Source organism: Pseudophryne corroboree, chromosome 5 (genome assembly GCF_028390025.1).
Source record: "Pseudophryne corroboree isolate aPseCor3 chromosome 5, aPseCor3.hap2, whole genome shotgun sequence".
NCBI lineage: Eukaryota > Metazoa > Chordata > Amphibia > Anura > Myobatrachidae > Pseudophryne > Pseudophryne corroboree.
This window is the reverse complement of record NC_086448.1, coordinates 252,967,464-252,978,616: the sequence shown is the minus strand read 5'-3', so window position 1 is coordinate 252,978,616 and position 11,153 is coordinate 252,967,464. Positions and strand designations below refer to the sequence as shown.

The following is an 11,153-nucleotide window of genomic DNA, read 5'->3' as shown; positions in this document are numbered from 1 at the left end:
TTCGTTCCACCACTTGTTGGCAGTTTTTTGACCGTATCAAGTTGTTTGGAATGCCAGCCAAGCATCAGCCAGACCTGATCTACCTACGTTATGTCCCACTGTGGAAGGTCCACGTATTTACTGTCATACAGCTCACCTGTCTTGTCCTTTTATGGGTAATCAAAGCCTCATCAGCTGCCGTTGTGTTCCCTATGATGGTAAATATGTATTTTCAACCATTACTAAAATAATTTTCAGCAATGGCAAACAAGATGCCAGTAAAATAAACCATATTGTAAAATACCTAAACAACACGCATGTACTACGGCAACAGTTACAAAATGAGTATAGACATAGTCGGAACTTGGAGAGTTTTCATGGTGCAAACAAGAAACATTTATAGAAGTGATTCTGTTGTAATATTTATCAGAAAACTTTCTTTTGCAAGTAAAACACAGGTCATTTATTCTATCACAAAGACCTACATCAGAGATGTTTTCATAAACCAGAAATCTAAATCTATATGCAGTATAATTGGCACAGGCGTATCTTCGCAATTACAATCCATATTTCCACGGTAGCAAAGCAGTGAATTGATAGAGCTGTAATCTCTATAAATAGACATGGTATTTGCTCGAATCCATAGAAATGGGACCCAGCACAGGTTATTGTAGGAGTTTTTTCTGTCAGTCCCTAGTGTAGACCACCTGTTGAAGAATAATGTTTCTGCTGCAAATTACACTATTTATCTTTTGGCATTCACAGATATAAATGTCCTCTTTCCTTTCAGGTCCTCGCTCTGGTTTTTATCCGCAAACTTTTAGACTTCTGTTTTACCAAACGTGAGCTAAGCTGGTTGGATGATCTTATGCCTGAAAGTAAGAAAAAGAAAGAAGATGACAAGAAGAAAAAAGAGAAGGAGGTAGGCGTTAACCTAATTTTTTTTTTAAATGAAGACTATTATATTGCAAGATACATACAGTGTACTAGAATTGATGTTTTTAAATAAAAGATTAGATTTCCTGTGGAATTGTTAGAACTACCTTTCTATGAAGCTGTCCTTTGAACTTTGCTACCTATATACTTTGCTCTAGCTGTACACATTGTGGTAGAGTTTTGCAAAGGAGTGAATTGGTTTTTGACCTTCCTCTTCCTCTCTCCTTTACAAAACGAGAAGATTGAAGATGACTCGCCAGAGGTATGTAACATGGAAGCCCATGTGAAGGGGGAGGTTTGCAGGATCTTTCTGTTGCTTATACAGTAGTTAAATCCTGCTATATTTTATTAGAATCCCAACTTCTAAAATCTAAGAGGCAATATGTAATAGCCTGCAATGTGCAGGCTATTCTGGAATTTCGGCAAGTCTGTCCGTATTTTTAAAGTGGCAATCATTTACAAGTAGAGATGTGCGGGTTTGGTTTTACTCAGATTTACTCTGGGCTCGAAACGGCATCTTATTGGATCACAAATGTCACGCGTTTTGGATAGCCAATAAGCAAAACCCGAAATACCCGAGTAAATCCGAGTAAAACTGAACCCGTTCATCTCTATTTACAAGGCAAAACCAGTATGGTTTCACCTTGTAAATGATTGCCGCTTTAAAAATATGGGAAGACTCGGAGGCTGTTACATATTGACCGTGGTCTTAATTGACATATGGAGGTTGTAAAGTTGCTTCAGTGATTCTTGGGTGTGATGCCTGTTGCTGTCCTGTATACATTGTACCGGTCTTTCAGTACACTACACCTTGCACGGCATGGGGTTATCCTTTGCATCAATTGCCAAAGCCCAAGAGGTTCCCATTTGTGATTCTGTGTCCAGCTGCAGAACCTTTTTATTTTGTTTCTTAAATATTTTCATGAAAACCTAGACATTGCATTTACTCACGCTGGTTTTTTTTTTTTTACAATGTTTGTAATGATAAATCCATAAAAACAAACACTTATTTATTATATATTTATTAGCCTAAGTGTTGGTAAGGAAAGAAAATGCAGATGATAATAAGAAAATGTAGAGGGCAGACTCCCTCCACAGCAAAACCTGACTCTGCAACATTGTAGCAGTCACACATTAGTGGTTGACATTAGTTTCCTTGGAGTCTATCAGACAACAAGAGCGCCTAGTTCTGCAGGTTTCTGTGGTGATTCCTATATTCTGCGGGATGAGAGTGAAACGTGTTGTTTAAATAAACCCGTGACCAAATGGCTCAATTCAGTTTGGTCACATATCTGTTAATTTACCAGCTGGCTTGAGTGTCCAAATCACCCCACATGTGGTAAGCATTATTTATATATAAAGAACTGATATCTCCACATTTTACACATCTTTTTAATCTATGTATTTGTACCCTAAATGCAGGTTCAGTATGAGCTGCCGATGGACGGGATGCCGGCGGTCCGTATACAGACAGCAGCATCCCGTCCATCAGAATCCCGACAGCCCCCCACTAAGCCCTCTAACCTCCACCTTTTCCGTATCTTTTCCCTACCCTAACCCTCTCTAGTGGGTTCCTAACCCTCCCTGGTGGTGCCTAACCCTAACTATCCCCGCTGGGTGCCTAACCCTAACCCCTACTATGTGCGTAACCCAAACTTACGACCCTGGTCCCTAGCCCTAACGTTCCCGTGGTTGCACCCTAACCCTAATCCCCCTCTTGCTGCCTAAACCTAACCCCCCCCCCCCTCACGCGCGACAGGACGGCATCGCGTCCCGCTGTCAGAACGATCGGGATGCTGGTTGTCTGTATTTTGACACCGGCATTCCGCCCGGCTTTGGTTTATCGACTCTAGGTTTGTCATCCCTCAGGATCCCGGCATCGGTATATCGACTGCCGGGATCCCGTTTCGTCGGGAAGGTAACTGCTTCTCCCTAATTGCGGTGTTACCGAGTTAAAGAACCTTCCCGTCCTGGTTTCAGCATTATTGCTGCCATGTGGTTACAGTAACAGCTGCCTGCCTGAGAAACTATCACCCGCAGCCAGGCAGTATCCAAACACTACCCCTTTGCAGCATTTACAGAACTCTGCCAGGTTACAGTGGGACTCTGTGGTCCCAACAAGCATGAGAAACAAATACGTGCTTTTATCAAATAAAGTTTAAAAAAAAAAAAACATGTTTAAGGGGGAAAACAGCTTTAATAGTTTAGTTGCAATCCGTTAGTTGCAATTTAGAATACATCAATTATATTAGTTGATTCTTTGTATTCTAGATGTTAATAACCAACTATGTATGTTTGACATCATTTCTATATCCCTGGTTTATATGTAAATAACGGCATTTTGTTGAGCATGATGGGGTTTTTTTATTTGAAGCACGTTTGAAGCTCTTGTACATGAAGCAGCAATATTAGAGTAATGCAAAAATAGCAGCTTAGCTAATGTCCATGGTACCACTGGTTTCAATGCCGGTATATAACTACTGCCTTTTCCTAGGAATAAAACATAGACACTTGCTAATAGTTTTTCATATATCTGGTTTTCAGGAAGCTGAACGAATGCTCCAGGCAGAGGACAGTGATCACGTAGATCTTGCTTATGAAGGCAGGAATCTCCTCCAGATTCCAGTAAAGAGCTTGAAATACAGGTAATGAATTTTGTCTGTGTTTTCTTTTTCACACAGGTGTTCAATTGTACAAAGAACATTAAACACGTTTGTAGTTGTCAGAGGCTACATATACTGTGTGTGTGTGTCTGTCTCCTCTTATCTCTGTGTGTGTGTGTGTGTGTGTGTGTGTGTGTGTGTGTGTGTGTGTGTATATGTGTGTGTGTGTGTGTGTGTGTGTGTGTGTGTGTGTGTATATATATATATATATATATATATTGTGCCACAAGGGGTTTGCATGTGTTCTGAAGGGAAGGGGAGCCAGTGTGGGGCCTGGTGTAGAAGGCAAGCAGTACCACTACATTTGGAAAGGAAGATGGGAGGAGCTGGGGAGCCAGATAACAGGGCAGGTTACAGTAGTCCAAGAGAAGATCAGTGAGTGAATGAGGTTCTTCGATGCTTCCAGAGTTAAAAGGTCTGATCCGGAGTTATTTCGAAGGTGGAAGCGACTAAACTGGAAAAGGGACGGAATGTGGAGTGTGAAGGAGAGAGCAGGGTTGAGAATAACTCCTAAGGTAGTGGACTTGTGGGATAGAAGACATATTGTTGATGAATAGGAAAGTTGAGAGAGATGAAGATACCTGGTAGGCTGGGAAGATGATCAGCTCAGTCTTAGGCATGTTAAGTTTAAGAGCCTGGATGCAGGAAGAAACGTGTGTGGGCAACAATATCCAGCTATATTTGCAATGCTTCCCAGCTTGAAAAAAGTGTCTTTCCATGCCTGCACAGATAATATCCTGTATGTTGTGGCATTTGAATATATCCATCTGCATGTAATTCTGTTACACATATTTGAATCAATAAACATGGACCGGTCACCAGGTCTTGTGATATTCTCCCGGACAGGTTTTCTCCAGCCCGGGCAGCAGGAAATATGTGAGGTGCATTGGCAGCCAGCCTGAGAGTGACTGCTGGACTTTAACTATTGAACGGTCTTTCCAGGCCCAGCTTGAGGATTGCTGTATATGCGCTCTGCTATACCTTATGGCTCTGCCGCAGTGCCGGCAGGAGTAAGCCATGGTACAGAAACAAGAGCTGAATAAAATGCTATCACCCTGTTGTATTGGAAACTTGTTTTTCTTTTTCATCCACTAGGGGTCACTGGAGTACTCTTGGGATATGGACGGCTTAGCAGAAACAAAGGCACTGAATATTTAAATTTAGAACTCTCCACCCCTCCATATCCCAGAGTACCTCAGTGTACGACCTCAGTGTTTTTTCCGTGCTCACAGCAATAACAAGGCTTGTGGGAACTTCCCACACTTGGTGGAAGATTTTATTTTTCATTTTTACTTTTTACTTTTTACACTTAGCACATCCCTTCCCAGTTTCTGGAAAAACATGGGTCCGGGATAGTGCCGCTGCACGGGCAGCGCATGGCGTGTCGGTCCTCACAAAGAGCACCCTCACAGCCACAGGCAGCCCACTGTCTCCTGCAACAGCTGGACGGAGCTTACACATAGAAGCCCCGTCGCAGCCATGACCTGAGGAGCTGGACGGAGCTTACACATAGAAGCCCCGTCGCAGCCATGACCTGAGGAGCTGGACGGAGCTTACAGATAGAAGCCCCGTCGCAGCCATGACCGGAAAGCGTCGCAGACCTCCCTACAAAAGGTATGCTGTGGAAACGGGGCGGTCAGCGCAGGCTGCCGCCCCGCTGTGTGGGGTCCGTGGGTAAAGCCGACCGCTCACTGCCGTGATAGCCGCTCCGTCCAGCGCTCCGTCTGCCGCTCCGCCCGCCCGCCCCAGGCGCTCGTCCTCCCGCCAGGCGCTCTGTCAGCGGTACACCGCTCAGAGAGGGAGACCCGCCGCAGCTTGCCTAGCGACGCCGCGCTCCGGCCAGCCGACCTCAGCTACTCTGCACTATGTGTCCCTCGCCTCCCTGCAATGAGCTTCCCGGCTCCCCGCTAAGACACAGCGCTACAGGGAGTACAGGGAAGGGGGGGGGGGGGGGAACCTGGCTGATTACAGCGTGGCTGCAGCTGCCAGAAGGTATTAATGCTGCAAGGGGAAAAATCACGGTATAATAGGCTGTTGAGCCTATATATATATTAACAGGCTGCCATATCTATAGAAGATATTAATATTAACAGGCTGCCATATCTATAGAAGATATTAATACAGAATTAACTGCAGGCAGAGCTTATATTAAATGTGACCTGCCTGTGATTGTATTGTAACCTGCATGTGATTATCAGTGTATACTAGACTGTGATTATCAGTGTATACTAGACTGTGATTATCACTGTATAATAATCTATTGAGCCTATATTAACTGCAGCAGGTATTGTAACCTGTCCTGTGAGTATCAGTGTAAGCACATGGGGGCCATTTTAATCATGTTTCCTGTTTCTTCCAGTGGTGATTCCAGAACATTCCTGCCATACATCTCTACGCCACCGGAGGCGCAGGGGTGTTAGTGGGAATTTTGGTTCAGGTTTCACATAGGCTGCCCATGTGAACTGTATTTCGCCCATAAATATATATATATATATATATAGGTAGTGAATGAACGGCGGCACTCAAGCAGGCTTAGTCGTTATGAAGATAAAATTTCCTTTAATGGCGATTAAAGGAAATTTTATCTTCATAACGACTAAGCCTGCTTGAGTGCCGCCGTTCATTCACTACCTATGCCAGTCACATTGCTGACGTGGAGGGCACCGCAGCAAAGGAACTCGTTTTCATCTCTGGGAGTGCCGGTATGATTTTTGTATATATATATATATATATATATATATATATATTACGCACCTTAAGTAAAGATTTTACTGAGTCGTGCAAGTGTCTGTCCTTTGGCTATTGTGGTGTCTGTCTGTATAAGGGGTAAGGCTCCAACACAGACTAAATATAAGGTTTACTACAATGTCTGTATATAAATCTACCACAGATTCAGTTGTTTTGTAGGTTTCCACTCCGGAAGCCGGGTCAGTCCCAGATCCTATGTTAAGCATTGGCAATTCAAATTGACTCCGCTCGACAGGAGCGGTAAGATCGGAGTCTCGGAAGTTACTCCGCCAGCTCTAACAGAGGAGTCTCAGCCTTTCCAAAGGTCCAACTTCCCTGTTAATTTAACTGGTCTTATAATTTAATGCAGTCTGACAATTCTATGTCAAACCTCACAGCGATAACTACGAGTGAGAAGGGCACATTAAACCAGCAGTCAGGTAGTGCGGGTTTTGACAACCATACATTGCTAATGACCAGTGAGTCAATGTCTCAATGTTTACAGAGACTAAGGAGACTCTAACATCTAATCCGTCGAATTTAATAAACGACAGATCTTCAATGAGTTTCTTATTTTGAATATCTGACTAAGATTTAACTCTATTTACCCGTTTCCACATCTAAATGGGAGAATCCGTCATTGGTGAATTCGTCTGTGTCAAACATTATAAAGACCCAAGATACATTTGGGTCACTAGGCGCTCTATGTATGGAAACAATGACGATCACGTTAGACTTATCGTTAATGAGAAGCTGCAGAGTATCTCTGTAAAGCTTCGGCTGACGCCTGTTACCTCGATTCTCGCTTTTCTTCGTCGCTAGTTTCAGCACGACAAGGCCAGAAGTTGTTTGGTCCTAAATTTGATATTCAGGCCAAGGCGGGGGGGGGGGGGGGGGGGTTAAATGTCTAGCCATTGCCTCCTCCGGTATCAAAACGGAAATACTTTGGTCCGGCGTTTAAAGCCTTTAGACTTCAGTCTTTTCAAGGCTGTGGTACAAAAACAGTCACGACTTGTAACGCCAGGGCGCTAAAGTCAACAAGCCAGTGGCTTGACGGCCTCTTAGGCCATATCGAATTTCCAATTGTGGAAGTGCGCCTTTACACGTTACATTTGCCGGGTTTCCAGACATCCACTCATGGATGTATCCGCTATTTAAAGGTTAAAAGACAAGACTGCCTCTGTCGGACGAAATTAGGCGTTTTGGCAGGTTGCCATTCAGTCTCTGATGGTTTCAGCTGTTTTTATTTCCAGGCCTGGTACACCAACAGAGTCAGAGTTATTTATTTCCCTCTGTTTGGGGTACCGAAGCCGGAGGGCTCCGTCGCAGTCTCAATCAGCAAGTCACTTACTACAGTTTGAAAATGGATTTTCTGCGGTTAGTATTGGCATATTTGGAGCCACAAGATTGCATGATTGCGCTTGATCTTCAGGATGCGTATTTACCCATTCCGGTTTGGTCACCGCATCACAGGTTCTTGCGTTTTGCAATACGCCACAACCATTAACCGTTTCAGGTTCTACCGTTTGGCCTCTTGTCAGCGCCTCGGGTATTCACCAAAGTGATGTTGGTGATGATAGCTCATCTCAGAGCCCTGGCAGTGACAATCGTTCCATACTTAGACGATCTGCTCATAAGAGCTCTGTCTCAACAGAGGTTCCTCTGACTTGCGCTGCTAACGTACACGACGGTTGCAGTGTCAAGTTCAAAAACAATCGCATCTAATTCCGTCTGAACGACTTCAATTCCTAGGTATGATTACAGATACGGTAAATCAAAGATTTACCTACTACACCAGAAAGAACAGATTATACCATCTGGTACAATTAGTGCAAAAGCCACGCACACTAGCGGTACATTGGTGTATTCGCCTATTAGGAACAATGATGTGTTTTCGAAGCGCTTCAGTTCGGTGGGTTTCACTCGCGTTTCCCACAGGGGGGCGAGGGTGTCTCTACTCTGGGCGAGAGTCTCAGAGGTTGAGGAGTTGTAGTTTAAAAAGGTCAGCGACAGGGGTTCTAAAACGGATCACGACAGATTGCTGTCTATAAATGTCCTGGAACTCCGTGCAATTTATACAGAAATGGGTTCTCTGCGCACTGAGGTGTTAATCTGAGGCGGGCTGTGCTGCTGGTAATGAGGGGTGTCCCACCCCCCCTTAAATGGTAAGTATACAGATGTGGATAAAACCACAGGGAACCAGCGCTCAAACCCTATTTGTAGTGGTGAATGATACGGTTATAAAGTGAAGCTAAAATCAATAATGAAAAAGCAGGTAATATACTTAAGGTTGTTTATTCTAAGATGCTGAGATACTTTCTTTCCCAACAGGTATAAATTCGGTTTAAAAGTCCATCAGTGATTGGGGCACGCTCCTGGTTTGAGCTTAAATTCTGAAGTGCAAGGTTCAATTGAAAGAACAAATGCTGTAATCTTTGTAAAGTCGAGAAAAAGAAAACGAAAAATGCCACAAAAAAATATTAATGATAATATGTACTAAAGTCCAAACGGTTTACAAGTCTATACAGACAGCGGCGTCCCGCTAATCTGTGCTCTGAAGTGAAGGATTCTCTTGTGAAGTGATGAACAGTTGACAGCGGTAGTGTATGCTTTGGTTAGAGTGGAGAATAAGGACCCTGGACTGGCGCTATTCCTCCTGCAGCACGTCCCACAGTAGAGCGCCCGAATCAGGCCCGCTCTGTGGGGCCGCTGACCTGGGGTGTGCGCCTGTCACAGAGGCGAAGTGGACCCGGCCGGGGCTCTCCGAGCGGCTGGCCGCGCCTCTCCTCCTCCTACAGGGACTTACCTTCTCCCTTCCCCTCCGCCTTCCACTCTCCTCTGTCTCGGGCTTCTTCCGTCGCCTGGCAACCGGTTGCTTCCGGAACTCCGGATCACGTGACCGGATGGTTTGCGGAAAGGATTAGCAGTACTGTCCTTCTTTGTAGTGAATATTCGTCCTCAGTCCAATGTAGTATAGATGGGTAGCTCCAACGCGTTTCGACCTGTTAGGGTCTTCCTCTGGGAGTCATTTGTGTGTTTAGGTTGCAGGAATTTAAGGTGTCCTGATAGGGTGGGATCAATTCCCATTGGTCCTCTGATCTGGCTTTGTGATTGGCTCACAGCTTGTCAATCGAAGTTTATGGGAGGATGTGACATCATCACAGTGCTTTAGAGTGTGCCCAGTATTATCTGGCTTTGTGATTGGCTCACAGCTTGTCAATCGAAGTTTATGGGAGGATGTGACATCATCACAGTGCTTTAGAGTGTGCCCAGTATTATCTGGCTTTGTGATTGGCTCACAGCTTGTCAATCAAAGTTTTTGGGAGGATGTGACATCATCACAGTGCTTTAGAGTGTGCCCAGTATCGTCTGGCTTTGTGATTGGCTCACAGCTTGTCAATCAAAGTTTATGGGAGGATGTGACATCATCACAGTGCTTTAGAGTGTGCCCAGTATTGAAAAAAGGAAAATAATGGAAAAATATATCCGTAGTGAAAAGGATACATATAAAGTTACAATATAGCAGTTATATGAATCAGTCTTGCAGAATGGTGTTAATACTCAAAATAATGAACCTTGGGATATTTTGAGGCTATGTTCAAAAGCATGAGAATAATGATTAACCCTCTACAGCATGGGTCTTCAACCTGCGGCCCTCCAGCTGCTGTGGAACTACACATCCCAGCATGCCCTGCCTCAGTTTTAGCATACCTTAATAGCAAAACTGTGGCAGGGCATGCTGGGACATGTAGTTTAACAGCAGCTGGAGGGCCACAGGTTGAAGACCCATGCTCTACAGCATTAACCAATGCCTGTCACTACTTTGATGTGAGAATGTCATAGAATAGTGAATGTAGCTGCTGTTGAATTGACTTGAAATGGGATATGTCTTCATTTGCATATGACAGACCTAATTTCGTTGTCAATGTTGAGCCCTTTGGGGGCCAGTGTCCCTAAATTAATCATCATGCACAGTTCTTCCTTATTGATTCTGGAGATGTAATCACCTCCTCTCCAGTTCTTTTTGACCTCTTTTACACCAGTGAACTTAAGTAGAGCAGGGTTTGAGTTGTGAAACTCTTTGAAATGTTGGGATAATGGGTGGTCTTCTGTGCCTTTCCTAATGTTGCGTACGTGTTCCCCAATTCTGACTTTCAGTGGTCGTATTGTTCTTCCTACGTATTGTTTAACACATGGGCATTGGAGGATGTATATAATGCCCTTGCTGTGGCATGTCAACCTATTCCTTATCTTATACTCATGTGTATTCGCCTCAGATATTATGCTATAGGTTGGTGTAGTACTCCTGGAATTGGTTACCTTACAACCTACACATGTCCCGCAATGGAAAAACCCTCCTTTGCTATGTGAGCCATCAATGGTAGTCTGTGTGGTGTTTGTCGGAGGTATGCAGCTATGTATAAGTTTTTGTTTAATGTCTGGAGCTTTTTTGTATACTACCTTAGGATTCTGTGGTAGTATCTCTGCCAAGGTGTCATCTTGTAGTAAAATTGGCCAGTGTTTTTTGAGGATCTTCTTGACTTTATGTGCCTGGTCAGAATATTGTGTGATGAATATAGGTCCTTCAGTCATATTTTTTTGTGCAGATTTGTCCTTGTAGTCCAAAAGTGTTGAGCGATCATTTGCTCGAACTGTGTCAAAGGCCCTTTTTACCAAGTCAGGGTGATAATTTTTCTCTTTGAATCTTTCACTCATGGTGTGTCCCTGTGTGTCGTAATCATTTAGCCTAGAGCAGTTGCGTCTAAGTCTTTTAAACTGGCCCATCGGGATACCGTTGAGCCAGGTAGGATGATGTCCACTTGAGGCTAGTATAAAGCTATTTACATC

General features: G+C 44.0%; 1 protein-coding gene across 7 annotated transcripts in view; it reads left to right on the top strand.

The window, feature by feature from the left end:
* SLC4A7 (solute carrier family 4 member 7) overlaps positions 1 to 11,153 on the top strand; it is a 310,436-nt gene that overhangs the window by 264,329 nt on the left and 34,954 nt on the right. For 4 of the 7 annotated variants that reach the window (XM_063922267.1, XM_063922265.1, XM_063922270.1 and 1 more), the window contains 4 exons: positions 24 to 197; positions 770 to 901; positions 1,157 to 1,177; positions 3,460 to 3,560. In XM_063922267.1, the coding sequence (XP_063778337.1) occupies positions 24 to 197; positions 770 to 901; positions 1,157 to 1,177; positions 3,460 to 3,560 (428 nt within the window). The remainder of the gene's footprint in view (positions 1 to 23; positions 198 to 769; positions 902 to 1,156; positions 1,178 to 3,459; positions 3,561 to 11,153) is intronic. The other 3 variants (XM_063922266.1, XM_063922271.1, XM_063922269.1) reach the window with 1 other exon arrangement.